Below are 26654 nucleotides of genomic sequence, written 5' to 3'. Positions count from 1 at the left end.
AAAAGCCCCACTGTGCCAACGTCAATCAAGCCCAAAAATGCTTGGGGAGGCTCAAAACCAACCAGCTTCGACCTCCACTCGGAGCTTGTGATACACGCTAAATAGCTGATGATGCCATGAACCGTGGCTCAGAAGCCATGACCAAAGAATCCTTTTCCTCACCACAAGCACGCTAATCTGTGCTATCGATCCACTTTCGGCTTGGTACGTTTGGCGACTTCCAATCGTGCTTTGGCTTGCCGTTTTATGCCTGGCGTGGCTCGCCTTTCTATGCCTTTCAGGCTCGCAGTCTTCCATTGCCCCTGTCTACCTGGCTTCTCTGCTGAACCCAAGACTCAACACTAATTCGATCAAGGCGAATCCATTTTTCAACATTCGGAAGCCGACCGCCGCACCGTCTGTGCCAATGCAGCTAGTCAAAAGCTTGGACCGGGCTGTTTCGTTGCCAAAACACCCCAGCTTCCTGTTTCTCATCCTTTTCTCCTTGTCAGGCTTGCGATCGCTCTCAACTGTGGACTGGCTTTCATATCCTTGGCTCGATTTCTTTTTCGAGGCTCGGTTGGTCATTCGACAGGGTCCCAGAAGCTACAAACCCACCAACGTCGCTTCCACGATATGCTTCGCTATTTCCAGCCAATCCAGCCCCAGTTGTCTCCGTCGTCATTTCTTGTCATCTTGATCCAGCTTGGGTTTTGCAGCTTCTGCTCCGTTCGCCGGTTGGTCTGTTTCGTGATTTCACCTCTCCTCGAACGACTCAGCCACCAAGGCCCGCTGTGATTTCGCGCAGGGAGAAGAAGCAAGCACGAGATGAGGCTCATCTAAGCTTGCAAGCTCTGCTTCATGATAGTGACCAATTCCAAGCCATACCATTTGATGGCTAAAGGTACACAGTATGAAGCACGTTGCCATCGTATTCCGGAGGACAATCAGCATATCCTAGTGGCCGGTATGACCGCTCCTATTGACTCAGGGATATCATTTTCAAGGTCGGGCAAATCCCCGCACCTGGTATTCGCTAATTTTACAGCGTGAGATTCGCCTGCAGCAAAGTCACTCGTGTGCTTGAGGCTAAAATTGCCCATCCTTGAAGAGCATGGTGGCTGGCAAGCTAGCGGCTGGAAGAGGCCGCCATCAGAATCTTAGCTGCACCACGTCGCAAACGTCCATCCTCTTGGGGATGTGGAGAGCCGCTGCTGTCATTTTGCTGACTTGGCTGCCACGGCTGCCACACCATACGAATCTAGATGAACGCCTCAAAACCGTTCAGATCTCGCCTGTATGCACGAGCACCCATGTTGGCTCTTCGCAATGCAATACTCATATACCTCGTGAAGGTTCACGGTACAGATCACTGTCACAGCAGATGTTCTCGTGTTCAACGTCCTCTCACCGTTATGACGCTGATCTGCATCGCAAGAACGACCCGCCCCTTGCAGCCTGCTAAAGCACGGCGGACTACAAAGTCCGGCGGCAATTCGCTTGAAGGTAACACGACTGCTCGACCAACCAGGGTGTGAAGCTCTTTCCTGACAGTCGCAACATTCAGGGTACGCCTGGCCGATCATTTGTATCCTTCTGGAATGGAAATGACGATCTGATGCAAGGTGCCTCGCTTCTGCAGAAGCCCATTCTTCGAATAGGTTTGTTGTTATCAAACGGGTTGCACAGCGTGAATCCTGAGACACGTATCCGGTCGTGTTGGTGATGCTTGAGAAACAAGGATCTCGTCGCACTTCAGCATGTGGTGCAATGCTTCACGAACAGGCGAAATGCGGAACCATCCCCGAGGTTATTGTTGATACGTTGGACGGGATTGTGATTCCTGTCAGAGCAGAGTTAATCACATCTTGCTGTGACTTTCTCAACGGCAGGTCTAACGGATGCACTCTCGATAGTTACTTGGTACAGAAAGAGCAGGCTGCCAGTAGGCAGCGTTCCATGGGCGCCACGCTTCTTGCAACGTTGAGGTCGTTACCCCGTTCGTGAAGCTTTGCTCTCGTCGCGAGCACGCGAACAACTGTCATGCATACCAACTCGATATTCCCAGGACGTCGAAGTACACAACGTCTTCCATGGGTCGAGGAGCTCGCCGAGTGGCATAAGTCAGCAGGCTAAAGCCAACTTGCGCTCTAGAAAACTGTTGCTCATCGCCGTGCACAATCTGCTGACACTCACCCAGAGTGACAGGTAAATATGGAAGCATCACCTACCACAGGTCAGCAGCTATGCATTATACCGAGTATCGCTGCACCAGTTCCTTTCTGCCACTCAAGGAATCCGACGTTCATAATACTTAGATACAACAATTGGCTCAGCAGGTCTCCTTGATACTCTCATATCAGCACCCACCCTGGTCTCACCAACGGACGCATCAACATGCCGCAACCGAAACCTGCCGCAGCCAACATCACAGTCGCCATCAAGCTCATCCGCAAGGGCAGACACGATGACGCCTCCAACGTAGTCAAGTACGTATCTGACCTGCTTTTCATCTCGCAGACACTCTCGCGCTGACCAGAACTAACTTCCCCAGCACCATCATCCAACAAGCTGACACTATCCTCCTAAGCGAGTACAGCCAAGCCAGAGCCCATTTCCTGAAACTTCTGTTAACTTCCCTACAACCCAACATCCACCTTGACCAACGCAAAACCATCGCCACTGCGATCACGAATCTGATCACCGCCGCTCGCAGCAAGCGACAGGACAACTCAACCCAGCGGAAGAAGGACGTCAGCACAATGGAGGGGTATGCCAGAAGCGTGCTCGATGGCACTGAGTGGTTGCCAATGGATCAAGCTGAAAGGGCAGAATGGGTGAAGGAGTGGGCCATCAAGGTCGAGGCTGGGAATGCAAAAGTGCGTGATAGAAAGCGCAAGAAGTGTTGTGGACAGAGTCAGCGGGGTTGGGAGGCGGCGATCTCGTAGAGGTCCAAGGGCCAGTGAGTGAGCGACCGAAGTCTATTGCACGCTGCTGGTAGCGGTAGAGTTGTGAGGCAAGTATTGGAAGCTGTCTGAGCAAAGACCACATGATATCAGCATGGAAGACATAGATTAGTGGAGGTGTTGAACATTATTGACAAGCTGGACGTCACAATTTGACGGGTCCTGCTGCGTTTCACGACCTACCTGGGGCTTGTAGCTACGTGTTACGCCGCTGTCCAGCTTCTTCTCTGTCGGCCAGATATCTCCCATCACCTTCTACACCCCACCGAATCTCTAGCACTGTCAGTCCACAAACGCCTCACACAGCCGTGCCAGAATGTCTTTGCAAAGCATATCTTGCGGTAGCGACCTTCCCTCACGACAACCTTGAGTCAGCGAGGCGTACCGCCCTAAGACCACCCCACGATAACAGGGGACAAAAGGCAAGTGAGACACCTGCTCGACACTGTACAGATCTTACGCATAGATCTAAGACACCGTTCGCGGCACAGGTTCTTTTATACGAGACCATTCATTGTATGCACGCGACAGCGAACGGTGAATCCAGGTCATGAATAAAATGAATGATCATGGTTATGCATATCTCCAATCTCTAGTAAGTTCAACCTGCGACGACTCGATGCCAATTCACTGTATGCTCTACCTGCCGTCAGACCTCGCAATATACGTCAGCAATACCGACGAGCACTGCCTGATTCGGACTCATGGACAACACATCGACAGAAGAAGCGATCAAAACAGCCCGTGAAGCAGCGCTCGCAAACAAGTACGTACCAAGTCCTCATCGACCTACCCTCCTCTCATCCCCAAGCGCATTAAAAATGGCCAGTACGAACATGCTTCCTATATCGCCGTGTAAGCCAACAGAATATTTCCCCCTTGCGTATAGTATTCCCTAGCAAATCTAAACGAGGTTCCTGCTGGATACCTCCTCAACCCCAACTCCCACCCAAACCCACCCTCTCCGTCCGCGCCGCATAACGTTCATACTCATTCTCCCTAGCTCCATCACCCCAACCAAGACCCCTGGATCCTAAACCTCGCAAACTCCACACATGCATCGCGAGGAGCTAGCCAGAGACACGTTGCAGCTCATCAAGGCTTACCACTAACTCCCACCAAGGAAGAAAGCGAAGAACGACGGAGAGGAAGTCCCTGGTGTTCATTAGATGTCCTGTGTTGCGCAGATTGAGCGGGAAGGAGGACAAGGTCTGCCGGGATACGCTGGCGAGAGAGCGGAGGGTCAGGGTGGTTGTCGATATTGCTACTGGGGAGTAGGTGAGCAGGTGTGGTTGTGGTTGTGGTTGGGGAGGGTGTGGGTGGAGTTGGAAGTGTGATAATGATAACGCTGGATCCTTGAAGGGTGGCGTGGGTACGTTTGCCGTGTTCGATCTGGCGGACTTGTCAGAGACACGTGTTCGAGGGACAGACAGTGTTGACAAGACCTTGACAGGATTTCTTGTCAGTTGTCACTGGATTGTGGGCTGATGGGCTGGAATGTGATCAATGTCATGTTCTCGATTCGACAAGGCTGGACCAAGTCAGTGTCACCCCATCGGGCCTAGACGCCCAACATCAGTTCATGCATGTCTCCGAGATCGAGACCTCCTGCTCGTGAGCCATCGATGGGTCACGCCACAAAATTTGTCAGAGCCACGAGCTCGACGTAGAAGTTTCAGTCAGTGTCAATGTCACTCGAACGTCGAGCTCGAGAACATGCAAGTCCGCGGGGCTGCTGAGTCCCTGAAGTCACACAACAAGTAGCACAAACACCTACCTTAATCACGTACACTCCGAAGTACTGGGTTGCGCAGTATCACATCCCACAAGCCTGCACCAGCCTCCTTGTGTACGGGCGACATCGCACAACTGCAGGCAACATAGATTCGGCTGCAACCTCGCTTGTGTGTAGTGGAATAGCTGTTGTGCTGCTGCATGGTGGCGAGCTTGTTCGGTTGTTCGTGCTCGGTACAACCTGAAGAGACTCGAGTCGTTCATGCCGTGTGACGAAGCCAGATTCTCGCGTGTCTGTGTGTGACTCGAAGGCGTGGTTGAACGCTGACCGCTTGTTTCAGTGGTGATGTTTGTGACGGGTGTTTGACTACGATCTGGAAGCTGAAGTATAGTGGCAGCGAAGCCGCTGGTAGGAGATTCAGTTGGATGTCGCTACTGGGCAAGCATGATGATGAGGCAAACAGGCAGCTTCGTATCGCAAGAGCAACAAGAACACATTGAGCTTCCTACCAGATTCTTGTGAAGACCTGAGCTGATCAACGACCTTGGCCTTACCGTGATCTTCGCCATACAACACAGTACGCAGCATGTGCATATGAGATCCGAAGTTGTCGCGACTGTCCCAACTCAGCTTCTCTGGCTAGGTGCCATCGGTCAAAGGTCGCGAATCCACGAGAGTTCGTAGCGCTTTGTCGACCAAGGGCTGACTTGTCTTCTTCAAAGCCCGACGTGGAGTCTGCAACGTGTCACGTACAAGTAGGCTTTCCCCGAGCCTCATTTCGATGAGACTCGGTATTGCGGAAGCCAAGAGCCGAATGGGTATTGCGGCAGCCAACTCTCGGCGCAAATGATAGAAGGACTGGGGCGGGGCGGGGTGCGTGAGGCTCTGTAGTTGTGCTTTCTGGAAGTATGAAACCACGCGCAGTTGATCGGATTGGTCGGCACGAACAACACAGATTGAGACGTACCTTCCATAAGCTCGAGCGGACATAGGGAGAGTGGTCATGCGCCCTGATACTCCTTTTGCCACATCCAATTCTCGTTCCCTGTATGGTGCTGCAGGCCAGGAAATGACTGATTTCCGTGTACGAGTAGTCAGGCATGAAATGAGCGGATGGAAAGGAACTCAGCGACTTCCATCAATCTGAGCAAGTTTCACGGAGATAGTCGCTTCGTCTTCAGCTTGTGGTGTCCGCATTATGTCACGCTCGGCTTGTTCCAGCCGCGAAGAAGTCAACGAAGAACTGATCGACAGCGGAGGAAAGCTTGACATCCGAATGAATGCCTGGGGACGCGTAGTCGGCCATGCATCTTTCGCTGGTCGAACATGTTTAAGCTGTCGCTACCATGAAAACTGTCTATCTCGACCTTGAACAGAGCAACGACCAAGGACAGCATTCGTGAAAGCGGCACTCTGCCCAGCCTGACCGAGTACCGTTTTAGACCAATGTGGTGATTCGAGCTGGCCAAGCTGGCAAAACTTGACCGACACAATCATTTCGTACCACATTTATGACTTGGCAAGTCTTGTCCGTGCGAACAACGCCCTTCGAATGAAGCTGAATGTTTGTCAAGAACATCAACAATAGTCATGAATTGAGCTCTTTTTCGGACGCAATAAAATCGTCTTTGAAGGACGCCTTGTTTCGTGCCAATTACATCGCATTCGCATCTTCCGTAAGCCTTGTTCGCTTGACGAAGAGAGGGGAAGAGGGCTATTTGAATATGTATATACAAATACAGCTGCATGTTAGAACATATTATTCGTCAACCATCTCTTGTTTTTCCGTCCGGGTAATCCTGATGGAGATGGTCAGCGCCAATCACAGACATGAAACGAACCTTAAGCGCGTCGTGCTCGCAGCATGTGACACACGGTATTGGCGGAAGCATAAAGACCAAGCCAAGAAGATGTGAGGCATTTGCTTGATTAGCAGGAAGCACAAATGTCTAGGCAGGAGGTTTTGCCTAGGAATGCCCAGGAGCGTCAGAGCTGTACGAGTGCTCGTAGGCAAAGACGAAACATTGCTGGCGTCGCCAAGAACATGACGCCAAGTAATTCTGTGCAATATTTGCCGACTGTCTCTGGAAACCTCGCTGCTGGCCTCATATTCCGCTGAGCACAGCGAGCCGTTCCACCGTGTCAAGAAACGAGCAAGCCGCTGTGAGTCGGTTGCTGAGATGAAGCTCGAGTCGATCATGGGGCGGCTCCTCTTTTGTTCGAAAGCAAACAGGCCAAGTAGGAGCCAAGCATTGGCATTTGCGATCGCTTCTGCTTGGAAGCTCTTGGCTGACAGGAATGGGACAGGACAAGACTGACAAGAACAGGCTCGTCGTGCTCACTTTGGCCATCGTTATAATGTCCAAGACTCCCTTCCATATCATGGCTGGCTTCAACCTCGATATTGATATCCTCGTCGATACCTCCAGCACTGATACCGACGACCCTTGCCCGTGATAGTGACCGCATGACGCTTGCGGAAAGAGCTGGGTTGAACACGTCGACATGACACAGCGGCAGATATCCGCCGAGACCAGCGGACCCTTCCAGGGTAGCCTAGAGGCGCATGACCGACAGAAGTACTTCTACCCCCCAATGCCAACACTTGAACAACCACCTGCTGCCCGGATCAACTATGCGAAACGGTTCTCAGAACAGACAACAGAAGGGACAAGGATACATAGCTCCGTGTCGTCAGCATCCGGAAGTTCGGGATTATCATATCAGAAACAGCAGATACCCTCACCAGCGTCGAGGTGGCCCTCTCCTACCATCGAGCGAACATTAGTAAACAGTGACCAGTACAACCCTCACCAGTCGATTCAATGGCAGCAGATAGACTCTACAAGAGTGGGACATAGCCATAATAGATCCGAAATGGCGGAGACAAACTCTCCTGCGCTGGCGTATATCCGTGAGAGGAGACAGATCGAGGAAGAGGTGGAGGAAGAAGAGAATGAGAACGACCATGCCATGTGGGTGCTCTTCTGGCTGTCATGTCTAGACCCGCTGCACTCGTTTGCATGCTGTCTCTTCACGCTCTTTGTCACCTTCGGGCTGGTGCTGGCGTCGCCAATTCGGCTTGTACACAAGCAGAATTCTTTTGGTGATCAATTGATACGGACAGTAGCACCACTGTTCAAGAACCATCTCGAAATGATGTATGCCGTTTCCGTCGAGTACGCTTTCGAGTGGGACTTTCGGCCTGGTATGCTGATCATCGTCCACCTTATCGCACCACTTATCAGCATGGGTGTTGCCGTTGCTGCATGGATTACTGGTGCCTTCTGGGTCTTTGCCAACATCATGGGCAATCCTGATGGTACCGAACGACGGGATGACGGTGCAGATGCTGTTCTGGCAGTTCGAAACTGGTGGGAGAGCTGCTTGCTTAAGGCCATCAGACCGAGAGTCAGACCGTCGATGAGGTCTGTTGTCTGAAGGAGAATTACTGATGTCGATTATTATGATACCCAAGATGGGCTAAGGATGTGTTTCTGCTTCATTAGCATGGCGTTGGTGGTGAAGGATGTGAGCTCGACCATATATGTCGCCCGTCCAGGTATTGATTATGCAACTTTCCAGTGGCACGGTTTTGATAAACAAATGAGAGCATATGTTATCGGCATATTGTGTCAGATGAAGAAAGTCTTCTCCTAATGTTCTACCACGACTTCTTCTCGAGCGTTACTGATTGAGGGGGATGCTCCTTCCCTTCGCGATAACCCTTCCTACTCATCGTGCCTTCTTTATCAGCCGGTTCCCCAGCACTAATTTCTGCAAGATTTAATCGCACTGGTCAAGCTTGCCAGCCTTCTCAATAGGATTTAGGATTGTACCTCCCTCTAGGCTACACCTTCCTTCATAATCAGGCGCACCTTCTATTCCATTTGGAGCGCACCGCTCTTATCATTAGCCGTGCACGAGCAGCCAACGACGCGACCGGTCGGTGAAAGACTGGCAGGTCCGTTCGCCAAGCTGCTGAGAAATGGGAATAGCAGAGGAAACACGATGGCGTGTATTAGCGGCCTGCTGTGTGCCCGATGCTGCTGATCAAGAGAGAGGGTCAGAAACTCAGAGATTTAAGGTCAGCATACTCTGCGGCAGCGTGTAACATGATCTAGCAGGCTGTGTCGTTGGGACCTTCATGGCGATAGCGGAGTATGGATCTAGGTATGGACTCTGAAGAAGCATGGCGGGACGAGCTGTAGGTAGTATTTCATTCGCAGCGAGTCTTGTTTGTGAAGGTAGGAGCATATCAAAGCCAAATATTTTCATTTAGCTCAAAGCAAGGCTAATCCGTCTATTCAAGCAAACGTATAAATTGCGATGAGTCTCGCAGCTATCTGAACCTTCCCATCGCTGTCCGTCACCCGCTACTATCGCCGTTCGACCCGCTGCCTGACTCCACCGTCATTGCTACCAGCTTTGTCCGCTTGTCGACTGGCCACATCTTCGTTACTCACACTGCCAGCGCCCTCCGCAGTTCAGGACGAAAGTTCAAACTTCTTCTTGCCACTGCCTCCACCGCTTTTCCTCACTTTGAGCCGCTTGGCCCTGGGCTTGTATCATCACTTCCGGTGCCCATATCTTCACTGGCGGCCTCTGGGGTATCCGATCCGCCACCTGGACTTGCAGAGCCTCCATTGACATCGGCCTCGTTGCTAGAGGGGACCATGTTGTCGCCACCTCCTGGGCTGCTGGCTTCAGGTTCTTGTCGGGTCTTGAGGTTCGGTTCGTCGCTGTTCTCGCTGGAGATGCCATTGCTGCTGCTGCTTGACAGGGTGTCGCTCACGGAGTCGCTTGAGCTGCCACTAACGAGTTCGCTGCCACTGATGGATTCGCTGGCCACATCATTCATACCCTCGCTCTCTGAACCGGAAAGACTGTCTACTGAATTCTCGTTCTGTCGAGCCCGAAGCATGGGTTCAGCAACACCAGGCATTGTAGCCGTCGGCTCTTCGTTCTGCAGAGCAACGCCATCCGCGCTCCATTCATATGAAGTTGCGGCAGGCGCTTGCATTTCGGTATCAGCGTAGCTGGGCATAGGCGCCTCAATTTGAGTAGGTGTATCCTGTCTCTTTGCGTAGCTTGCGGTTGCAGTCGGGTCTGCTCGTCCGGGCAATTCATCCAGCGATGATGCATAGCTGAGAGCGCTAGACTGACTTGGTGCCGCGCTTGCTTCAGCAGAGGCTGCCGATGGTAAATATGCGAAGTCGGAACCATCGGTGCGGCCTGGTGTGTCCTGCCTTCTTGCGTGGCCTGCTGTTCCTGAAGGTGTCGGGAGACCGTAGTTTGTGCTGGTTAGTGTCGTGACATAGACGACAGTGGGTAAGTCCTGAGCTGTGGCGTAAGGGCTGGCGTAGGTGACAGCAGGAAAATCATAGCCCAATGAGGTGGCTACCTGTCTCTTCTCGGGCGCGCCATCTTGAGCAGTGGTGTTCAAGCCTCGGCGCTGCATCTGAGCAAGGGGGAGAGCTAGAGTCGAGCCAAGGAGACATGAGACCACGAGGTGGTTGACTGTAGATGGTGCCATGACGCCTCTGCGAGAAGCTCGATGAATTCTCGCCTGATGCTGGTCGTGCCTAGTCGTTAGCTTGCTCTTGAAATTGCTGCTGCGGTCTGGATGTCAGTGGTATCACAGATGCACATGAGTATCTTTATAGCTTCCTTCATGATACTCACGCTCACTCTCTGCACTCCCCAGCAGCCTGAGCGTTACGTTCGTGACTAAGTCATCGCTACTAAGCCAAGTGACTGCAGCATGTCTCATGTTAGAAGGGCACGAATGGGCAGATGAGGTGTAGACAGAAGTGAGACGTCCATCCCGTCTTGTGGAGAGGCTCCGGCATCTACACCGAGCATGTACAGCTTGGGGCCAAGAGCTGCACCTCTGCAACGTGAGAAGCTGCACACTACTGACGCGTTCGGAAGTAGGGAGAACCAGCCTGCCACGTTGATGCTTTAGGTCGATATCGTGCATGGATGATTAAGTTGAGATGAATAAGGAAGTCTCAGACTTCGGGAAGGTATGTTCTTTGGCCCCTACGCTAAGGCTTACATAACTGAGCAGCTGTGACGAGCTTTCTCGGATCTCGACATGTTTCGAGGGTGGAGAGATCAGATTATCGATCACTTCTCCGAGTCGAGCATCAAAGACACAAGCAGAAGACTGTACTGATCGACTGTGATTGTACATTTTCAGTATCTAGACCTTTTGACCTATCACATTGAGCTGCCAATAGCCAGTTTCAAGGCAGCATGAAGGTCGCGCAAGTCTCTTTCATCCTCATAACCTCGTCTGATCATGCATATCAAGTTCGGAACTCCGAGATGGGGCTGAACGCCTAACAATCCACCCTGGTAGCCCATGCAACGCTATAAGAATCAATCAATAGTGTCTACTTCCACCTCACCACCTCCCCTACGGTCGCGCCGTGACTGGTATCACGCTTATGCGATGTAGGACAGCTCGTCGTTCTCCATTCGCTCGATATAATCCTTCTCCATCAGAGCATCGATGTTCTTCTTGATATCTGCGATCCTTGGTGGGAAGCGGTTCTTCACTTGGTTGATGACCTCTTCCACGAGCTGAACGTGTCGCAGCCTCTTGCGACCCTTCATGATACGGACAATGACAGCTTGTAACAGCAGCTTTCGGTCCTCCTCCACAGTCTTATGTGTCTCATCGGCTTCGGTCTTCTGCTCCGACTTGACATTGATGTTCAAGTTAACCTTTATCTTCTTGTTCTTGAAGTTGGTGTTGAGGGTATATTTGGTGCCAGCAACAGGCTTGCCATCATCCGGAGAGGCTGTCAAGACTCGAGCCTTCATGAGTATGCCAACAACTTGGTGCTCAAGGATGTCATCGTTGAGCTGTGTATATTCTTTGATCTCAGCGTAATCAAGAGTCTCCTGTTCATTGAACAGCAGCAATACTGCCATCTGGTATGTCGACACTTGGAAAGTGTATGGCACCTTCTGCTGCTTGACGTAGTTGGCACGTATCTCACCTTTGCATAGCTGCCACAGCCACGTGAGCTTTCGACCATTGTGCTTCTGGTCGTAGAACCGACGGAAAGACTCGACAGCCTTGTTGACTTCTGTTGGCGGGGTGAATGGTGTGTTCGGTGCATTGAGCGGCCAAAAGCCAGTACCAAGCACTTGGTAAGAAGAGTCAACAGCACGCTTCTCTCCACCATCTTGCAGAAGCTTGTCGTACCATTCTCGATAAGACGAGTTCAGATCCTTCGAGGTCTGGATATCCTGGAACATGCGCTGCAGCTTGTTTGTGTACTCGAAACCGCAAGCCTCCTTGAGCTTGCTGATCATGCTCATCTCCGCATCGTCAGATACAGAGCTGACATGGACGAGACGCTTCGCAAGTGTCCGTGAGTAGAATTTCTGGAAGACGTCCTTGTCCTCGATGTACTTGAAGACCACCATAATTTGTTGCAGCAATTCCTCGAGTTCCGACTCATCGGCGGCCTTTGCGCCCTTCTTGAGCAGCTGATCGGTGTACTTGGCCAGCAACTCGGGCGATCGAGATGAGTTTGATTTGCAGACTTCGTTTCGGTTGACGAACTCTTTACAAGCGTTGTCGAGAGACCGAACAAACTCGGACTCGCCAGTGAAGGCGATGTTGACAAGCTGCTGGTATTTGGAATGGATATCGAGCAAAGCATCAACATAGACCTTCGGCTCGAAGTTGTCTCCACTCGTAGCAACCTTGTCGACGGAGGCGAGACCTGCCTTGCGAACGTGGGCTTCAAATCTGTTTCTGAGAGGATCTAAGCCATCTTTTATTCTTGACAACAGCTTGTACATTCGCGTGAGGTCGTCTATCCGCTCATTGTCGAGAAGAACCTGGAATTCGTCACGAAGGAGGAGGGAATGATCTGTGATGAGGGCCTCATTGCAGACATCTGTCAACTTCTTCATGATATCTGGGTGCAGGTATAGACCAACACGTTCCCTCTCTTCTTCAAGTCTGGCCTCGGCCTTCTTCATGTATTCAACCACACTGTTCTCAGCAACGAAAAGTTTCGACTCGCGCTGGTAGTATTCTTTCGTGGCCTGGAGGAATGGGGTTTCGAAGTGTCTTCGGTAGACATCAAGGGTGGACTTCGTTGGGTCATTCTCATCGAGACCAAGAGAGACGAACGAGTCGACGATGGCCTTGACTTGTAATTGGTCGATGGTCTCTCCGTTCCTCTGCTTCTCGACCAACTTCAACACTGCCTGCATGACCCGCTGCTCGACCTTCATGAAGAAGTCATCCTTCCATTTGACGAGGTGAAGAGTATAGATATCGTAAACGTTCTTCTTGCCCTCATCCATCTCCCGCTTCACCCAATGTCTGTTGAGATATTTGAAAAGATGGTTGTTGTATTTGGCGGCATCTGTGTATCGCTTCCATTCTCGAATGTAGAAGGCAAGAAGAGCCTCATCTGTGTGGGTTTCGGCATCCACTAAGACCTTTTTCAAATGATCTGATAGGTATGTGCCTAGTAGAGTGTAGATTTCTTCTCCCAGCAGATGAGCACCTCGCGATGCATTATGCACAGGATTTGATGTTGGTGTAGACGTAGGCTTCTGTGACGTGCAAAAGTTGTGGACTTTCGTGTAGACGCCCATGTAGGTCTTCATATCAACACCTTCTCTCAACTTGTACATCACCTTCTCGACGTTTTCTTGCAGGTATGCCCATGTCGCTTCCAGATCATCTCGCGATCGGTTGGCAGCCGAAGAAGCTGTTATGGGTGCCATCTTGAATGCTTAGAGTTGTGTGATTGATGGTAGACGGTAGAAGAGTTGGTAGACGAGCGCTAAGATTGTGCCAGACAGATCGACAAAGACCCGGATTGGTCTTGTTTAGGACCAGCGCAGGCTGCAATGTTTGCTGTTTGTAATCTACCACACTGGTCGAGGTCACTGTGGTTCGAGGTCTCAACCGATGTAAGAGTGGCGGGTGGGAGAAGGTCAGGTATTGGTGGTGAGAATGATTAGTAGAACAGAATGATCGGGGAGACAGATCCAAGGCGTTTTATGGTCTGCGAATAGGCAATCGCAGGAGTGAAACTGGGGCAAGAGTCACTGCACTGGTCCTGGTGTTGGAAATGGTGCAGGTGTCGGGCTCTTTGGAGAGATGATAGTCGCCTGCTCAAGCCTTGCTGCCTGACATTCTGAGTGATCAAAGTGGATCTCCACAAAACGCGCTAGAGCCCCTACTTTTCTGACGTAATATCACTTGCATCAGACACGATAAAAGTACAGTAGAACAAGAGGCACGAGACCACCAGAGCATTAGAGATCCTTCATTGATTCAAACAAAGAAAGAAGCTTGCACACCCCTCCTTGCGCAGCATTTCATTATCTCGTATCTGAAAATGTCACTAGCACCACTGAGCGCACTTCGAGTCTCGAAGCACCAAATTCCTGCCTGGAAAGCATTCCCGAACACGTCTATTCAGAACAAGCCACTCCTGATTTACCACGAAGCCTTTCAAAATCCCTCCGCTTCCAAGATAGAGGCGCAGCTCCAATCAGTGGGCGTCGTCGATCCTCAATGGCGCTGCAGTATGTTCCCATACTCCCACTTCCATTCAACCGCGCACGAGGTGTTGAGCATTGTCACTGGTTCAGCTAAATGCTGCTTTGGACACGAAGACAATCCTGATCGAGTCGAACCCGTACTGTCCAAAGGTGATGTTGTTGTTGTCCCGGCTGGGGTCTCGCATCGTCTCCTGGAGGATTATGGAGGTTTCCAGATGGTCGGTGCTTATCCGGTTGGGAAGGACTGGGACATGTGCTATGGTAAGGCGGGAGAGGAGGAGAAAGTTCAAGGCATCTCGAAGCTCGGCTGGTTCGAGAAGGATCCAATTTATGGCAGCGAAGGTCCATGCCTTGACGTTTGACTACCCTTTCACCGGCTCTGATAGCTTTGAACATGCTAGAGTGGGCTCAGTGATTTGATGCTGCCTGATAGGAATATCATGAACACGAGTTTGAGCAATCATCATCTTGCATTGATTCGTTCGACAAGTCTAGAAATGTTAGTATGCTAGGCTGCATGGCTTTGAGCAGAACGAAACATACCTTAGGATACTGACAGAAAATGTAAAGAGCCAAGCCAAGAGTGAGATGAGCAGTACCGCGCTTAGTGCTTCTGCTCGGTCACATATGTTCACGAACTTTAGGAAAGTCCCATTGCGATCTCCGGCTTTGCAAGGGCCTTGGTCAAGGGTCAAACTGTTGAATGCCAGACTAAGGTTGGCAGACTGAAAAACGATAAAGAAAAGGTCCAGTAGGACAAGTCGTACTTTGGCCGATGGTGGCCTCAAGCCAAGAGGTTTCGAGAAGTATTCGTCGTAGGTGATGTAGACGGTATACACGATTGCTACAGCGTCGACAATGATCGCCATCACCGCAGAAGGATCGCGAACGTAGTCCACATCGCCCTGTCCAACTCGTGCATCGCAATAAGCATCTCTGTTGCCTTGTGTCTGGGCTATACAATCTGATATAACGTTGTTTTCGTGGTGAATACTGGCTCCGAGGGCCATAGCTATAGCCGCAAAGATGATGACGACCAGGCGGAAAACCAAGGGAACAAAAGGGTTGCGCATGATGGCGAAGTGAGCACGCTTGTACCAGGAGCGTCTCTTTCTGCGAAAAGCGCGGTACTTGTCGCTTCCATCTTCGACATCGTCGTCGTTATGGCCAGCAAGCCAAGGTTTGGAATAGTCTGTGAAGTGTTCGTTGAGCCATTCTGCAGAAACCTTCTCGTTGTCGAACCTCTCGCGCGGGTAGGCACTGGAACGGGCGAACGAGATCCACCTCGAGGTAGGCTCGCTTCTCCTTCCGCCAGAAGAGGTTGGGAAACCATCCGCCGCCGGAGGCTGAAGTTTTGAGTACAGGAGGGGTCGCTGTGTCGACGACGGCACGTAATTGTGGTGCGCGACCAGTGCTGAGTTCGGACTGTCTGGCAACAGTCCAGCTTCTATCAGATCATCCTCGTCTGCATCCTGTACCCAAGCCGGGATTGTCCTCACTGGTATGCGTTTGATGGGCTCTCTCTGGCGCGGAGGCTCGGATTGGAACCGTACATTTTGCCTCGGTATTGCACTCGTCTTGATTGAATCTGATCGTTTCTTCACTGACCCATTCGCTTTCTGCTTATTGTCGCATATGGATATCGTGGTAGGCCTCTGATTCGTTGTGTCATTCAGGGCTCTGTTCGGCTTGGTCTCGGGCACAGCAATGCCGCTTTCCTTCTCTGATAACTCTTGTCGAGGTTGAGCATGCCAGGGAAATCCAGCTTGTGCCATGCCCTTACGCGTGGGTTGAGGCTGAGTATTAGGAGGTTGGTGCTATTGCCGTTGGAACATAGTGGAAGGCGCAAGGAACGTGGTCGGTGGGAAGGGAAGGCGTCTGTCCGGCAGAAGGTAGGCTATTCAATGACTAAGATGTTGTTTGGGCAAGAAAGTACAAGATTATGCAGTGTCAGAAGTCCTGATTCCACGAATTGAATACAGTAGTAATCTGCTCGGGCTGTGCACGAAGATCGATCTCGCTTCCTGTCAGCCCAGCAGGTGCTGTGGCTGGTGAGGTTGTTCCAGGCGCTACAGGCGTTAGCTTGCTCCTGCCAGGCTTGATGCGGATGAGGACTTGGGGCGTCGCTCCACCTATCTGTCGGCACGAGCAGAGGCAGTGACGCATCGATACCATCCTTGCCTCGAGCTGGCGCATGTTTTCATGTAAACTCCTGGATCTAGCGCTGTTGGTCACGCACGTTTGTACACGATGAATTGTCTCTCAGCTCGACAGATGTGCACATTATGATCTGTCTGGAGTTCCCCAGGGCATGAAGCTGCTCTACAGAAGATAGCAAAGCACTGCGGCTATGCGCATATTCCTCCTGCCTCTGACGACCAGGCAAGCTCTCGTCTTCTGTCAGCGCATTACCCAAAAGCCCGCCAGTCAACGAAGTATCCTCGACAAGGTCAACCAGAAAGCCACCGACACTTGGGCGAAATGGGAGCGAGCAGAGAAGGGATGGCAGAAACAGGTGGTCACCTATGGTAATCGTGCTCTGCAGCGCATACCATATCAAGAATGGGCTTTGAAGAGCTTTCCACCCACCACTCCGGACTTGCAGGCAGAGCACATCACGGAGGAGAAGAAGTTCGAAGTGGTGTATCCAGGCAACATCATGCAGAAAGAGGATGTTTCGAAAGTGTTGGGAAGATTGGCAAGGGATCGAAAGCAGCTACATTTCAACCGCTTCATTGGGAGTTTGGTGGGAATGCCCTTCACCATTCCTTTCGCCCTCGTACCTGTGTAAGTGCCACAACTTGCGTGTTGAGCTTGACTGACGAGTTACAGAGTGCCCAACATCCCCTTCTTCTACGTAGCCTACCGTTGTTGGTCGCATTGGAGAGGTGAGCTATCTCCTCCACAGTTGAGGATCATCTGTACTAAACCCTTGCAGCACTGAAAGGATCAGACCATCTTGATTTCATTCTGGACCACCGATTGTTCAAGACCGTCTCCACCCCGGCCATCGAAGGCGTCTACGAGCAATATGCACCCTACCTGAAGCAAAGTTTCGAGTTTGTAACAAGGGCGCAAATAGAGGAAGGCACTGTCCAGAAGGAACAGTTGTTGATACCCGCTGGGGCACATAATACCATTGCAGAGACCTTGGAGGCCCCCGAGCTCAGTGGAGAGATCGAACGTGCAGTCTGGCAGATCGAGAGAACTTCGAAGAAGGCGGAGGAAGATCAGAAACAGAAGCAAGCGTCTGCTCCGGCGCAAGACGGTACGGCTGACGAGAAGCATGAAGAACGAAGATGATGGTCACGAAAGAATACCCTTGTATATGTGATGGCTGCGTGAATTTGTCGAGCTGGTCATTTGCAGGAGTGGAGGGCACCTGCATCCAGAAGAGGCTGTGTATATCACCGTGCAATGAAGGATCGAAATCTCCTCGTCGATCTGGTATTGTTCATGTCCTTATGCAAGCTTGCTACGAGTACATGCCAATATCCCTGCTGCTTGGCTAGCAAATGCTCAAGATCGTCACGTGTAGACTTGGTTCCGGCTCAGCATCATTGACCGTTATATTCAACATCAGACATTCCTTCTACTTTGAGGTTACAGCTCAATCTACGATATCACGAGCACGATGGTCGGGGACACTGTAGGATCCTCTTTTATTACCAAAAAGTGCATGAGGCAGAGTAACAAAGATAACTCATGACACTGTCCAATGAAATTGGAGTCCTGAGTGCAGGATGCGAACAGCAGGAGCGATTGACTATTACATTCGACCTTGCTTCATGCACTGGGTTCACACCAGAGTCACTTGAGAGCTCATGCGAGGCGCAAAGTCTCAACTCAAACCGCAATTGCCAGACGCGTCCAAATGCAATCAACACATCAGCAGAGTTTGACAGGGCTTCATTAGTACAAATTACGCTCGCATCATAAGATCATCCGGCTAAGCAACGATTACCATACATCAGACCCTCGTCAAAAATTAAAATAAGAGCGCGGTAACATGTCTTCAGCGAACAATACCAGAATGAATTACACAGCCAACCAACCATACAACCAAGATATCGCCTACCAATCTCATACAAGCATCCTTGAGCCAGCAGAATACAACAGCGATGATGGCGCCCTGCAGGTTACATACAGACCATTTCAGCTGAATAGCATCACATACGGCAATCCTGCTTTACTACGAGCAATGGCAGCAATTCCTCTGCCTCCCACGGCATATGCTGGCAACAAATACGCCTGGAAGTACGACTCACGTCACGAGGCTCAAGCCATTCTACCATTCTTATACCTTGGTCCAACATCCGCTGCTCGGGATGCAAGCTACATCACAAGGAACGCCATTTCTATGGTCATAGCGGTCCGAAGTGCTCAGTCGGCCAGAACACAACCTAAATTGCTCGACCCATCTCGATTTCCTGCTTGCGCCAACTTGCAAACCGCCACCTTCGATGTCGACAGCCCGTTCGATGTCATGCAACGTATCAAACCCATACTCAAAGCTATGACAGACCATCTTGAAGCTCGAACAGCAAATACTACTCTATCATCTTTGCAAGACGTTGGTGGCAAGATATTGATATTTTGCGAGAGCGGCAACGATAGGTCTCCGGTACTCGTCGCTGCATACCTCATGCTTATCTACGGTATTACTTGGCACCAGAGTCTCAACTTCATTCATGCTTATCGGTTTTCTGTGTCTCTCGGGGGCAATATGAATGAAATGTTGAAGACACTGGAGGGAATGCTCAGAGCAGAAGCTGACACTGCTGCCGTCTTCAATGGCATTCAGAGCCAGCACGATGCGCAGAATGAAGGGAGTGGCAGCGGAAGAGCTTCGAAAAGGACGATTGATGATGCCTATGATTCCGATGAAACTATGACGGACGATAACGACGTGTCGATCAGACGTGGTATTGCGCCGTTTGTCGATGCTACTTGAAGGATAGAAGGAGGAGAATGCTCTGGCTGTAGCTAGATATGTTGCAATAATGAAGAGCGAGATTCGAACAAGGATGCGCCGAGCTGAGAGACGGTACGAACAGCCTGGTGGACGGGAGTAGTTCCCAGCAGACACTTGAATTCTATGCACAATAGTCGCAACAATGTGCACTACATTTTTTTGGCAGGTACGACCTGCAACAGGTTACAGTAAGTGTCAGAGGTGCCCACCGCGACTGCCATGCTTTGCGCGGCAATATCACTAATCTTCACTTAGACAATTGCTATTGTGTGGCCACGAAAATTTCTGCCACGGTGGCGGCTTGAAAGTGAAAGGAAGTGAGAACGACAATATGATACAACACAACAGTGAGGTTACTGGGATGCATCAACAACCAAGTTTCTTTCTTTTCTTGCTTTCGTTTGTCTGAAGTCCTCCTTGTAACAAATTTTGTCGCCGCTGGTACCACTCTGCAGCCCTTACTTCAAGTTCGTCAACCTTACAATTGTATCAGTACCAGTAGAATACCTGGTATCAAAGGATGCAGCTGAGAAATTCTATCATCCCACCCGCTCGATTCGACGAGGAAGATCACTCGACTCATCACGTCCCAGAAACATCTTCGAAAGCCAGGAGAGTTATGCAGCCACAATACCCTCTGCTTCTCAAATCTGGGTTGGTTGAACCGTCGGCAAAACCTTCACCTGCAGCCTTTCCTTCGAGAAGCCTGACGGGAGCCCCTGGCGTGCCTCAAGGAAGACAGAATCAGGTTGTGGATGAAAACTCGAACGATCATGTCTATGATAGTGAGAATCGAGTGAGCTCACCAACTCAGGACAGCTTTCCAACCTCTGACACCCCTTCAGAAGACACTCAACTTGATCGAAACATTAGCGAAATGCAGACCAGTCCTCCACGACATGACGTATTCTCACCTACGTCAGTGGTCGGATGGAACATGCTTGACGAAGGGCTCCAATTGTACATATTCAACAGTCTACGGCATCAACACAAGCACACCGACGTCGTGGCAAGAATGCTTGGCTTAAGTACAGCAGATCTGGAGGACCTCCTCTACCTCCGCAACCAACGAACAATCCATCCGCTCAATACTGATCAATTATGGCAACACTGCTTGAGGCTGAGTGAAGGTAACAATGGCTCCGTCGACCCACAAATCCTGCAGCAATACATGCCTTACTTCGCCTTCGCAGAATCGTTCGAGTCCGCATCCACGTACCAGAGAAAGCTCGCGAAGACCTACCTTGGGCAACGCGGCGTTGAAGGGCCGTGGGTGGACGGTCTGCTTAAACATGAATCTGGTATCTGGAATAGAGCAGCGGGCAGAAGGGCAGCCCCTGGGAAGTCAGAGGTTGATCTTGACGAAGGGTACGTCTCAGGAACCCAAGGTCCGACTAGTGGCGATGTGGTTTGGTGGCGAACAGCATTGCAAGGCATGCAAATTCACAAATCGCACGATCTTGACAAGACAGCGGCTCACTTCAGAAGTCCCTATCTCCCTACAGGCGTTCGGGATGAGCTGCTCAGCAAACCTATATCGGCGATTAGTGATTTTGAATATTGGCTCATGTATGGTCAATTGGCGTCCGAGCTTGATGACGTTCAGCCATCTGTCGAAGCGCCCTCCGACGGTACTCAGAATCTACGCAGATATCAACAAAATCACGTCCTATACTTCCTGAGCAAGCTGTTCATAGACCATGCCGCTGTGCTCGTTCGCTCTCAACAAGGTAGGCGAGAAAACCAGGTTCCATCGCTCTATATCTACGCCGTTACGAGAATGCTGGCGCAGATACAACACGTCAAAGAGGAGGTCAAGGATATGCCATTAGCTCGAGAGGAGAAGCTTTTTATGCTCGAGGCGGCAAAAGCACGGTGCCTAACGAACCTGTTTCGCGATATCAATGCCAGGTTGGTCCCGATCGACGAACCAGTGGCTCAACCGATACCATCCAGCCCAGTATCCGCAGATTCGTCTACTCTAGTGGACCAGGACGCAATGTCCATTGAGACAGGGGAGAGCAGTCAATCTAGCTCCAGGAGTATTTCACCTATTGGTCCGCGACAACAACAGAGTTTCCCAGAGAAATCTGACGTACCCACGACCGGGCATGAAAGTGGCACATATCTTGAGTTCCCCATCCTGCCACAGCAGCACAACAAGGATCGAAGTGATACGCTGTCAACCGATGCCACTTTGCCTGTGCTCACCGACTGGGTGACATACCATCGGAAACAGGTCGTGACGGATGATCATGCTGGAGCGACCCACACGGATGTTCCTGGACTTTGGCAGCATGGAAACAGATCACCGTCGACAGAGTCCTACCATACAGCACGGGACGAGGACAATGATGTGACTATGGTAGATTTGCCCAGGACTTCGTCGTCTGTCGGAAGGAAGTCGCCAAGTCCTCCACCGTGGTCTCCAATAAGCGACATCAACATCGAGCCAGAGCCTGCTCGTCTCGATGCAGCAGCATCTGAGAGTCAACAAGAAAACTCGACATCCTCAGCGCTCGTTGGGCTGGGATTGTCGCTGCCGCGGAACACCCCGTGGCTCTCGGCCAAGATGGCTCAAAAGATACCTCCAAACCCTACTGGTCACCAGTCTGCTGGACCACTGGGCAACGAGGAGACAGAGGCGATCAGTAACAGCGCTGCTGTCGCGAGAGAACTCGCCGCGGCGTCGCAGAACCAGCAACTAGTGAAGGAGGCCCAGACTGCCCAAGGACCCAGAATAGCTGACACACGCAACAGCCACGATGCTCCTGTTGACCACGAGGACGTAGTCAAACATGTTCCGGCCATCAACAATAATACGGAAGTTTTGGCAGCGCCAGCGGCCGCAGCAGCAAGCGTCGCGCCCGAATCCAAACAGCACGCGGAACCTACTCAACAGAGTGTGACATCGCTACCGACAATTACAACACCAGTTTCCGTCACATCACCAACGAAGACACCGGTCAAGCAGAGAGCCTTCCCGACATTCGACATCGTACAGACCCCATCAAACCGACCATCTGTCCCAGCAGGCTCCCCTGTCCCAAAGACCAAGAAAGCCAGAGAGCGTGCCACGAAGCCAGCAAAAGACGAGCCAAGACCAATTGCCAGCAAGCCAACGCCAGCATTGATGTCGAAATTTCTGGACGAACCAAAGAGCCCAACGAAGAACATTAGACGTGACAAGGGCCAGAAGAGAGGTCCATACATGACGAAGAAGCGGAAAGCCGAGGCTGCTGCAAAGGCAGAAGAAGAGGCTGCAGCTGCGAAGAAGATCAACACCGGGGCTGTGCAGAATGGGCCTGCACCGACTTCACGTCAACAGGAGCAATAGATGGCAGAGTGACAGAACATGGTGGGCAAGACCTACCCGAACTTCCCAGGAGAATGGATGAAGAGCTTCCAGTTTGGAAAGCAAGAACAACAACAAAGCAGCAGAAAGCGAGTTACAGATAGAGGCAAGTAGCGCGTATAAAGCATGAGTAATGATCAGAGCAGGTCTCGAAAGTGAGCGTTGGATAGTAGAGCAGGTAGTAGTCGGCACATAGTACAAGCAAGAAAAGCAATCACAATAGAATCGGAATTACGAAGCTATTTGACTTCAGTTTTCACATTGCTTCAACCTGTAGGCTTCGTTTATAGCTGTTGCTTCTCTATTCGGGGGTACTGCTCCCTTCGAAAATCCGTTCAGTCGTGGTATGCAGCATCGTCATCACCTAAACAGTCTTCGTGAGACACGTGTCAAAGACCGTAATTATGCTCAAACCACAATGCCATGTCCGCAACTCAACTGTCACTCATAGTGCTCAGTCAATTAATCACCCACACTCTTCCCAGCCTCCTCACTATCCGCCGCCTCCTGCTCCTGTGGTTTCGACCCCTGCAATACCTTCTCCTCCCCAGTATCAGTAGCACTAACCTTAGCCGCCTTCTTCACTGGCTCATCGTTGTCGTCTCCCGGTCCAGCTTCTTCCTCCTCTTCATCGTCATCCTCTCCATCATCTTCCGCAATCGCCTTCTCATGCTCGTTTATCGCTTTCTTGTCTGCGCTCACGGCCTTGCTCGACGGTGGCATAGATTTGTCTGCTTTGGTATCAATGTCGACATCGTCCGAAGACGTAACGGTATGCGACTCGTCTATCGAAGTCGTTTGTGCGAGTGACGATCCTGTCTGTGGGATGGAGGACTGTCGTCTCTGATCGAGGATTTGTTCTGAATTGGATTTCTTGGAATCTGTAGAAGCACAAGTTAGCATCGGCCCTCTCATACAACTAACCTACCACAGTAGCAGTGGCAGAGTATCGCGAAAACATACCTTCATCCTCCGGAATACCCCCCAACTTATCCACGCTCGTCCTACTCTGACCCTGACTCGCCAGCTGCCCCGGTGTCTTGGCCCCAGTCTCCACCTTACTCACATCCTCCGCATCAGCATCCAACTTCGACACCTGCCCCGCCACAGGCGCAGGTATCGAACTATCCGTCGCCTGCTTACTCTTCGCCGCTTCCTGCGCCTTCACATCCCCAACCGCCCCCTTCTTCTGCCCCGTCTTCGCCGCAGCCTCAGCACCAGCCTGCCTCATCGCCATACTCAACGGGCTGTTCCCCTCCTTCTGAGTATCCTTCCCACCACTACCGTCCTCAGACTTTTTGCGTCCCTCCTTCGGATCACTAATACTTATATGTCTCGTCTCACTCGCGGTCCTCCCCTGACTCGCCAGACTGGCTCTTTGTGCCTCAACGCGCGCCGCGGCGGCGGCTTGTGCTTCGGCGGAGGTTGCGCTGATGGGCACATCGCCGAAGATGTCGACTTGGTCCTCGATTTGGTCTTCGAGTTCGCCGTATTCGTTCCATTCTTCGACTTGGTCGAGGTCCTATTGTACCACATCACATATTAGCACATACATCACACACATACTCTTTCCCACCTCCCCTCCAAACCACTGTGCAAGTAAGGAAGAAGGTGTAAGCAACATACAGCAATAACATCCCCAAACTTCACCAGACCGGGAATTTTCCGCCCTTTACTCCTCCGCTGCCATAACATGCGCGCCTTATCGTCTGTTGCGCAGTCCACGGCCTTGAAGGGGATCTTGTTCGCTTTTAGGATCGTTTCTATGCGGGAGGTGGCGGTTATGATGTGGGAGGAGCCGGCGGTTAGGGAGGTGTAGAGGAAGAGGGTTGGGTCGGTGGGCATGGTGGTTGTGGTGGGGTTGTTGTGAGGGTTGTTGCAGGCGAGGGTGGTGGGATGAGGTTGGTTTGGGATGCCCTAAGCTGCTGGGTTTGCGTGTACTGTATATTGTCGTGAGAGCTGTGTCTAGAACGGAGAGGGTCTGCGTGAGAGAAAGTGTGAAGACAAGTGAGTGAGCAAGTTATTGGATCACTGTGCCGTTGCTATCGAGGCGTTGTCGCGACAATTCAGTTTGGGCATAAGGAAACTACGTCATCTACGTGATCATCCGCTTGTGGAGAAGATCTTCATTGCAAGGTGAACATCTGGAGCCCCATTACCAAAAGAATGCTAGGAGAAATAAGCGAACTATGCTATTTTGAGATCAAATCGATCGAGGAATGCACACAACATCATGAACCGCAACGCCATCGCTACCACCATATCAAACAAGCCAACAATGACACCACCACCCTACTTAGGCAGGATAGTCTCCTTCTCCTCATGGTTGTCGTGGCATGAGGGTACAGCATTCAGTCTCTTATTCCATACGCTCTTGTAGACCATCCGATAGCCGAAAAGAGATGTGAGGATCCCGATCAAAACTCCAAAGATGACATCGTATCCGTGATGGTGGTAACCCAGGACCAGCGTACTTGCAAGGTATGTCGCAAGAAGTGTAGGCAAGCAGCATGCCACCATACGCCAGTATCCTGGTCGGTACCTGCTCTGAATCCTGAGATGCGTGAAAAGCCAGATGGATAGGTAGAAGAACCCAGCAAAAGCGATTTCTGAATGTCCGGACGGAAATGACTCAAGCGCATTCCGGATTCTGTCCTTGTCGCCTGTGCAAACTTGCTCGGCTGTAAACATGATATTCTGGTAGCCAACTCCTATTGCTTCCTGTGGAATTACAGGTTGGCACACAGTCAAGAAATGTGGTCGAAGGCCTCCGATCGTCTTCTTGATAATGACCTGGAGACATGTTCCGGTGACTAGGGAGTACACTAGTCCCAGGATACCGTTTGCTGCGTCACAAAAGCTTCGTAGCCAGATCTGGGCGAGGAGAATAATGGCGATAGGGATGATGATGCAGACTAATGCCGCGGCGAGTGAGGAGAATACCGGTTCGGTGTAGGGGTAGGCGAACTGAGTCCAGACTATATCGCCAGATTCCTGGAAAAAGGTGACTGGGAATAGTCGAGTGTGGGTATGAGGTGCGGTCCAGACCTGCAATACTGTCAGTCTCGTATTCATCGCATGAACGAGGCAGAACTTACTCCGGCAGTAACGGCGCCCATAACGCATAGTGCGAGTATACTTCTCCATGTCTCCTTGAAAAACGTGAGGAGCTTGTGTCCAAACTGTGAGAACGTCTGCTTCCCCATTCTCGGCCTGGGGCGCTCTTTCGTAGTGCTAGTCATGTTGTAGCCATTGTGCTCCGGGCCTGCCATTGTGTCTTCTGAGGAGTGCCGCATGGAATGGTTCATGATTAAATGTCGCTATAAGAATAAGCCTGCAGGAAAGGCGATGTGGTGTAGGCCGGTTCCAAGAATCGCAAGCAGTTGTCAAGCGCTAAGCAAATTCCGTGTGAGCCTGGGCAGGTGCGACTGGTGGTAGGTCTGCAACCGTGAAGAAATTGGCAGGCAGTCGCGTGTCACAGCGTTCGAGAGTATGCCGGATGTTAACGTTAGTACGTACGCAGATTACGGAATGAAGAAATAGTGACAACACATCGAACCGCGTCTCATAAGGGACAACCCAGCGACCAGCTGGCCATGGTGATTCCGAATCGTCACCGTGCATCCTGAGGCTATACCTCCTCCTGCGCCATGTTTGAACGTTTCGAAACACCAAATTTGGGTCAGCAAGTTCGTTCCACTCATGATGTTGAACACGCGAATGCCAAGATCGCTAGGATACTAACCGACGCTATGCTGTCAGTGCCAGGCACCGCCAAGCGCGCGAAGCTTGAAATTGTTGGCAACGGTGAGACGAGCACAGGTACGTTACCTACAACAAGGTTGGGCTGCGGCTTTTCGGCAGCAAGTGTTCAAGTCGCAGAAACGGCAACGTGATCATCAGGTTGAAGAAGGCACTTGTGTACAGCCACGAGTACTTGCTCCACTGCTTCGTCTAGGGGAAGAGAACAAGAATACCAAACAAGAATACCAAACAAGAATACCAAACAAGAATACCAAACAAGAATACCAAACAAGAATACCAAACAAGAATACCAAACAAGAATACCAAGACCGGGTAGCGGCTGGG

General features: G+C 51.2%; 11 protein-coding genes across 11 annotated transcripts; 6 read left to right on the top strand and 5 right to left on the bottom strand.

Annotated features, from left to right (window-relative positions):
• Positions 1–2376: 2376 nt before the first annotated feature.
• PMZ80_003867 (uncharacterized protein) lies at positions 2377–2927 on the top strand (the record flags this gene model as incomplete). Its single annotated transcript, XM_064872295.1, has 2 exons — positions 2377–2468; positions 2534–2927. The coding sequence occupies 2 exons, from the start codon at positions 2377–2379 to the stop codon at positions 2925–2927; spliced, it is 486 nt and encodes a 161-aa protein (XP_064732675.1).
• A 4258-nt stretch (positions 2928–7185) lies between these two features.
• PMZ80_003866 (uncharacterized protein) lies at positions 7186–8121 on the top strand (the record flags this gene model as incomplete). Its single annotated transcript, XM_064872294.1, has 1 exon — positions 7186–8121. One exon carries the CDS (start codon positions 7186–7188, stop codon positions 8119–8121), a length of 936 nt encoding a protein of 311 aa, XP_064732674.1.
• Positions 8122–9217: 1096 nt separating this feature from the next.
• Positions 9218–10216, bottom strand: PMZ80_003865 (uncharacterized protein; the record flags this gene model as incomplete). The annotated part of the gene is made up of 1 exon (XM_064872293.1): positions 9218–10216. The coding sequence occupies one exon, from the start codon at positions 10214–10216 to the stop codon at positions 9218–9220; it is 999 nt and encodes a 332-aa protein (XP_064732673.1).
• Positions 10217–11133: 917 nt separating this feature from the next.
• CDC53 (ubiquitin ligase (cullin) of SCF) lies at positions 11134–13449 on the bottom strand (the record flags this gene model as incomplete). The annotated part of the gene is made up of 1 exon (XM_064872292.1): positions 11134–13449. The coding sequence occupies one exon, from the start codon at positions 13447–13449 to the stop codon at positions 11134–11136; it is 2316 nt and encodes a 771-aa protein (XP_064732672.1).
• Positions 13450–14069: 620 nt separating this feature from the next.
• PMZ80_003863 (uncharacterized protein) lies at positions 14070–14597 on the top strand (the record flags this gene model as incomplete). Its single annotated transcript, XM_064872291.1, has 1 exon — positions 14070–14597. One exon carries the CDS (start codon positions 14070–14072, stop codon positions 14595–14597), a length of 528 nt encoding a protein of 175 aa, XP_064732671.1.
• A 101-nt stretch (positions 14598–14698) lies between these two features.
• On the bottom strand, positions 14699–16010 carry PMZ80_003862 (uncharacterized protein; the record flags this gene model as incomplete). Its single annotated transcript, XM_064872290.1, has 2 exons — positions 14699–14726; positions 14779–16010. The coding sequence occupies 2 exons, from the start codon at positions 16008–16010 to the stop codon at positions 14699–14701; spliced, it is 1260 nt and encodes a 419-aa protein (XP_064732670.1).
• Positions 16011–16585: 575 nt separating this feature from the next.
• Positions 16586–17538, top strand: PMZ80_003861 (uncharacterized protein; the record flags this gene model as incomplete). The annotated part of the gene is made up of 3 exons (XM_064872289.1): positions 16586–17022; positions 17068–17123; positions 17174–17538. The coding sequence occupies 3 exons, from the start codon at positions 16586–16588 to the stop codon at positions 17536–17538; spliced, it is 858 nt and encodes a 285-aa protein (XP_064732669.1).
• A 706-nt stretch (positions 17539–18244) lies between these two features.
• On the top strand, positions 18245–19189 carry PMZ80_003860 (uncharacterized protein; the record flags this gene model as incomplete). The annotated part of the gene is made up of 1 exon (XM_064872288.1): positions 18245–19189. One exon carries the CDS (start codon positions 18245–18247, stop codon positions 19187–19189), a length of 945 nt encoding a protein of 314 aa, XP_064732668.1.
• Positions 19190–19730: 541 nt separating this feature from the next.
• On the top strand, positions 19731–22547 carry PMZ80_003859 (uncharacterized protein; the record flags this gene model as incomplete). The annotated part of the gene is made up of 1 exon (XM_064872287.1): positions 19731–22547. One exon carries the CDS (start codon positions 19731–19733, stop codon positions 22545–22547), a length of 2817 nt encoding a protein of 938 aa, XP_064732667.1.
• Positions 22548–23027: 480 nt separating this feature from the next.
• PMZ80_003858 (uncharacterized protein) lies at positions 23028–24410 on the bottom strand (the record flags this gene model as incomplete). Its single annotated transcript, XM_064872286.1, has 3 exons — positions 23028–23446; positions 23529–24087; positions 24192–24410. The coding sequence occupies 3 exons, from the start codon at positions 24408–24410 to the stop codon at positions 23028–23030; spliced, it is 1197 nt and encodes a 398-aa protein (XP_064732666.1).
• Positions 24411–24857: 447 nt separating this feature from the next.
• On the bottom strand, positions 24858–25837 carry PMZ80_003857 (uncharacterized protein; the record flags this gene model as incomplete). Its single annotated transcript, XM_064872285.1, has 2 exons — positions 24858–25613; positions 25664–25837. 2 exons carry the CDS (start codon positions 25835–25837, stop codon positions 24858–24860), a joined length of 930 nt encoding a protein of 309 aa, XP_064732665.1.
• Positions 25838–26654: the final 817 nt, after the last annotated feature.

The sequence above is a fragment of the Knufia obscura genome, assembly GCF_036327395.1.
Source record: "Knufia obscura strain CCFEE 5817 isolate CBS 148926 chromosome Unknown scaffold_3, whole genome shotgun sequence".
Lineage (NCBI taxonomy): Eukaryota > Fungi > Ascomycota > Eurotiomycetes > Chaetothyriales > Trichomeriaceae > Knufia > Knufia obscura.
The sequence above is the reverse complement of the archived record's forward strand: the minus strand, read 5'-3'. Positions and strand labels throughout refer to the sequence as shown.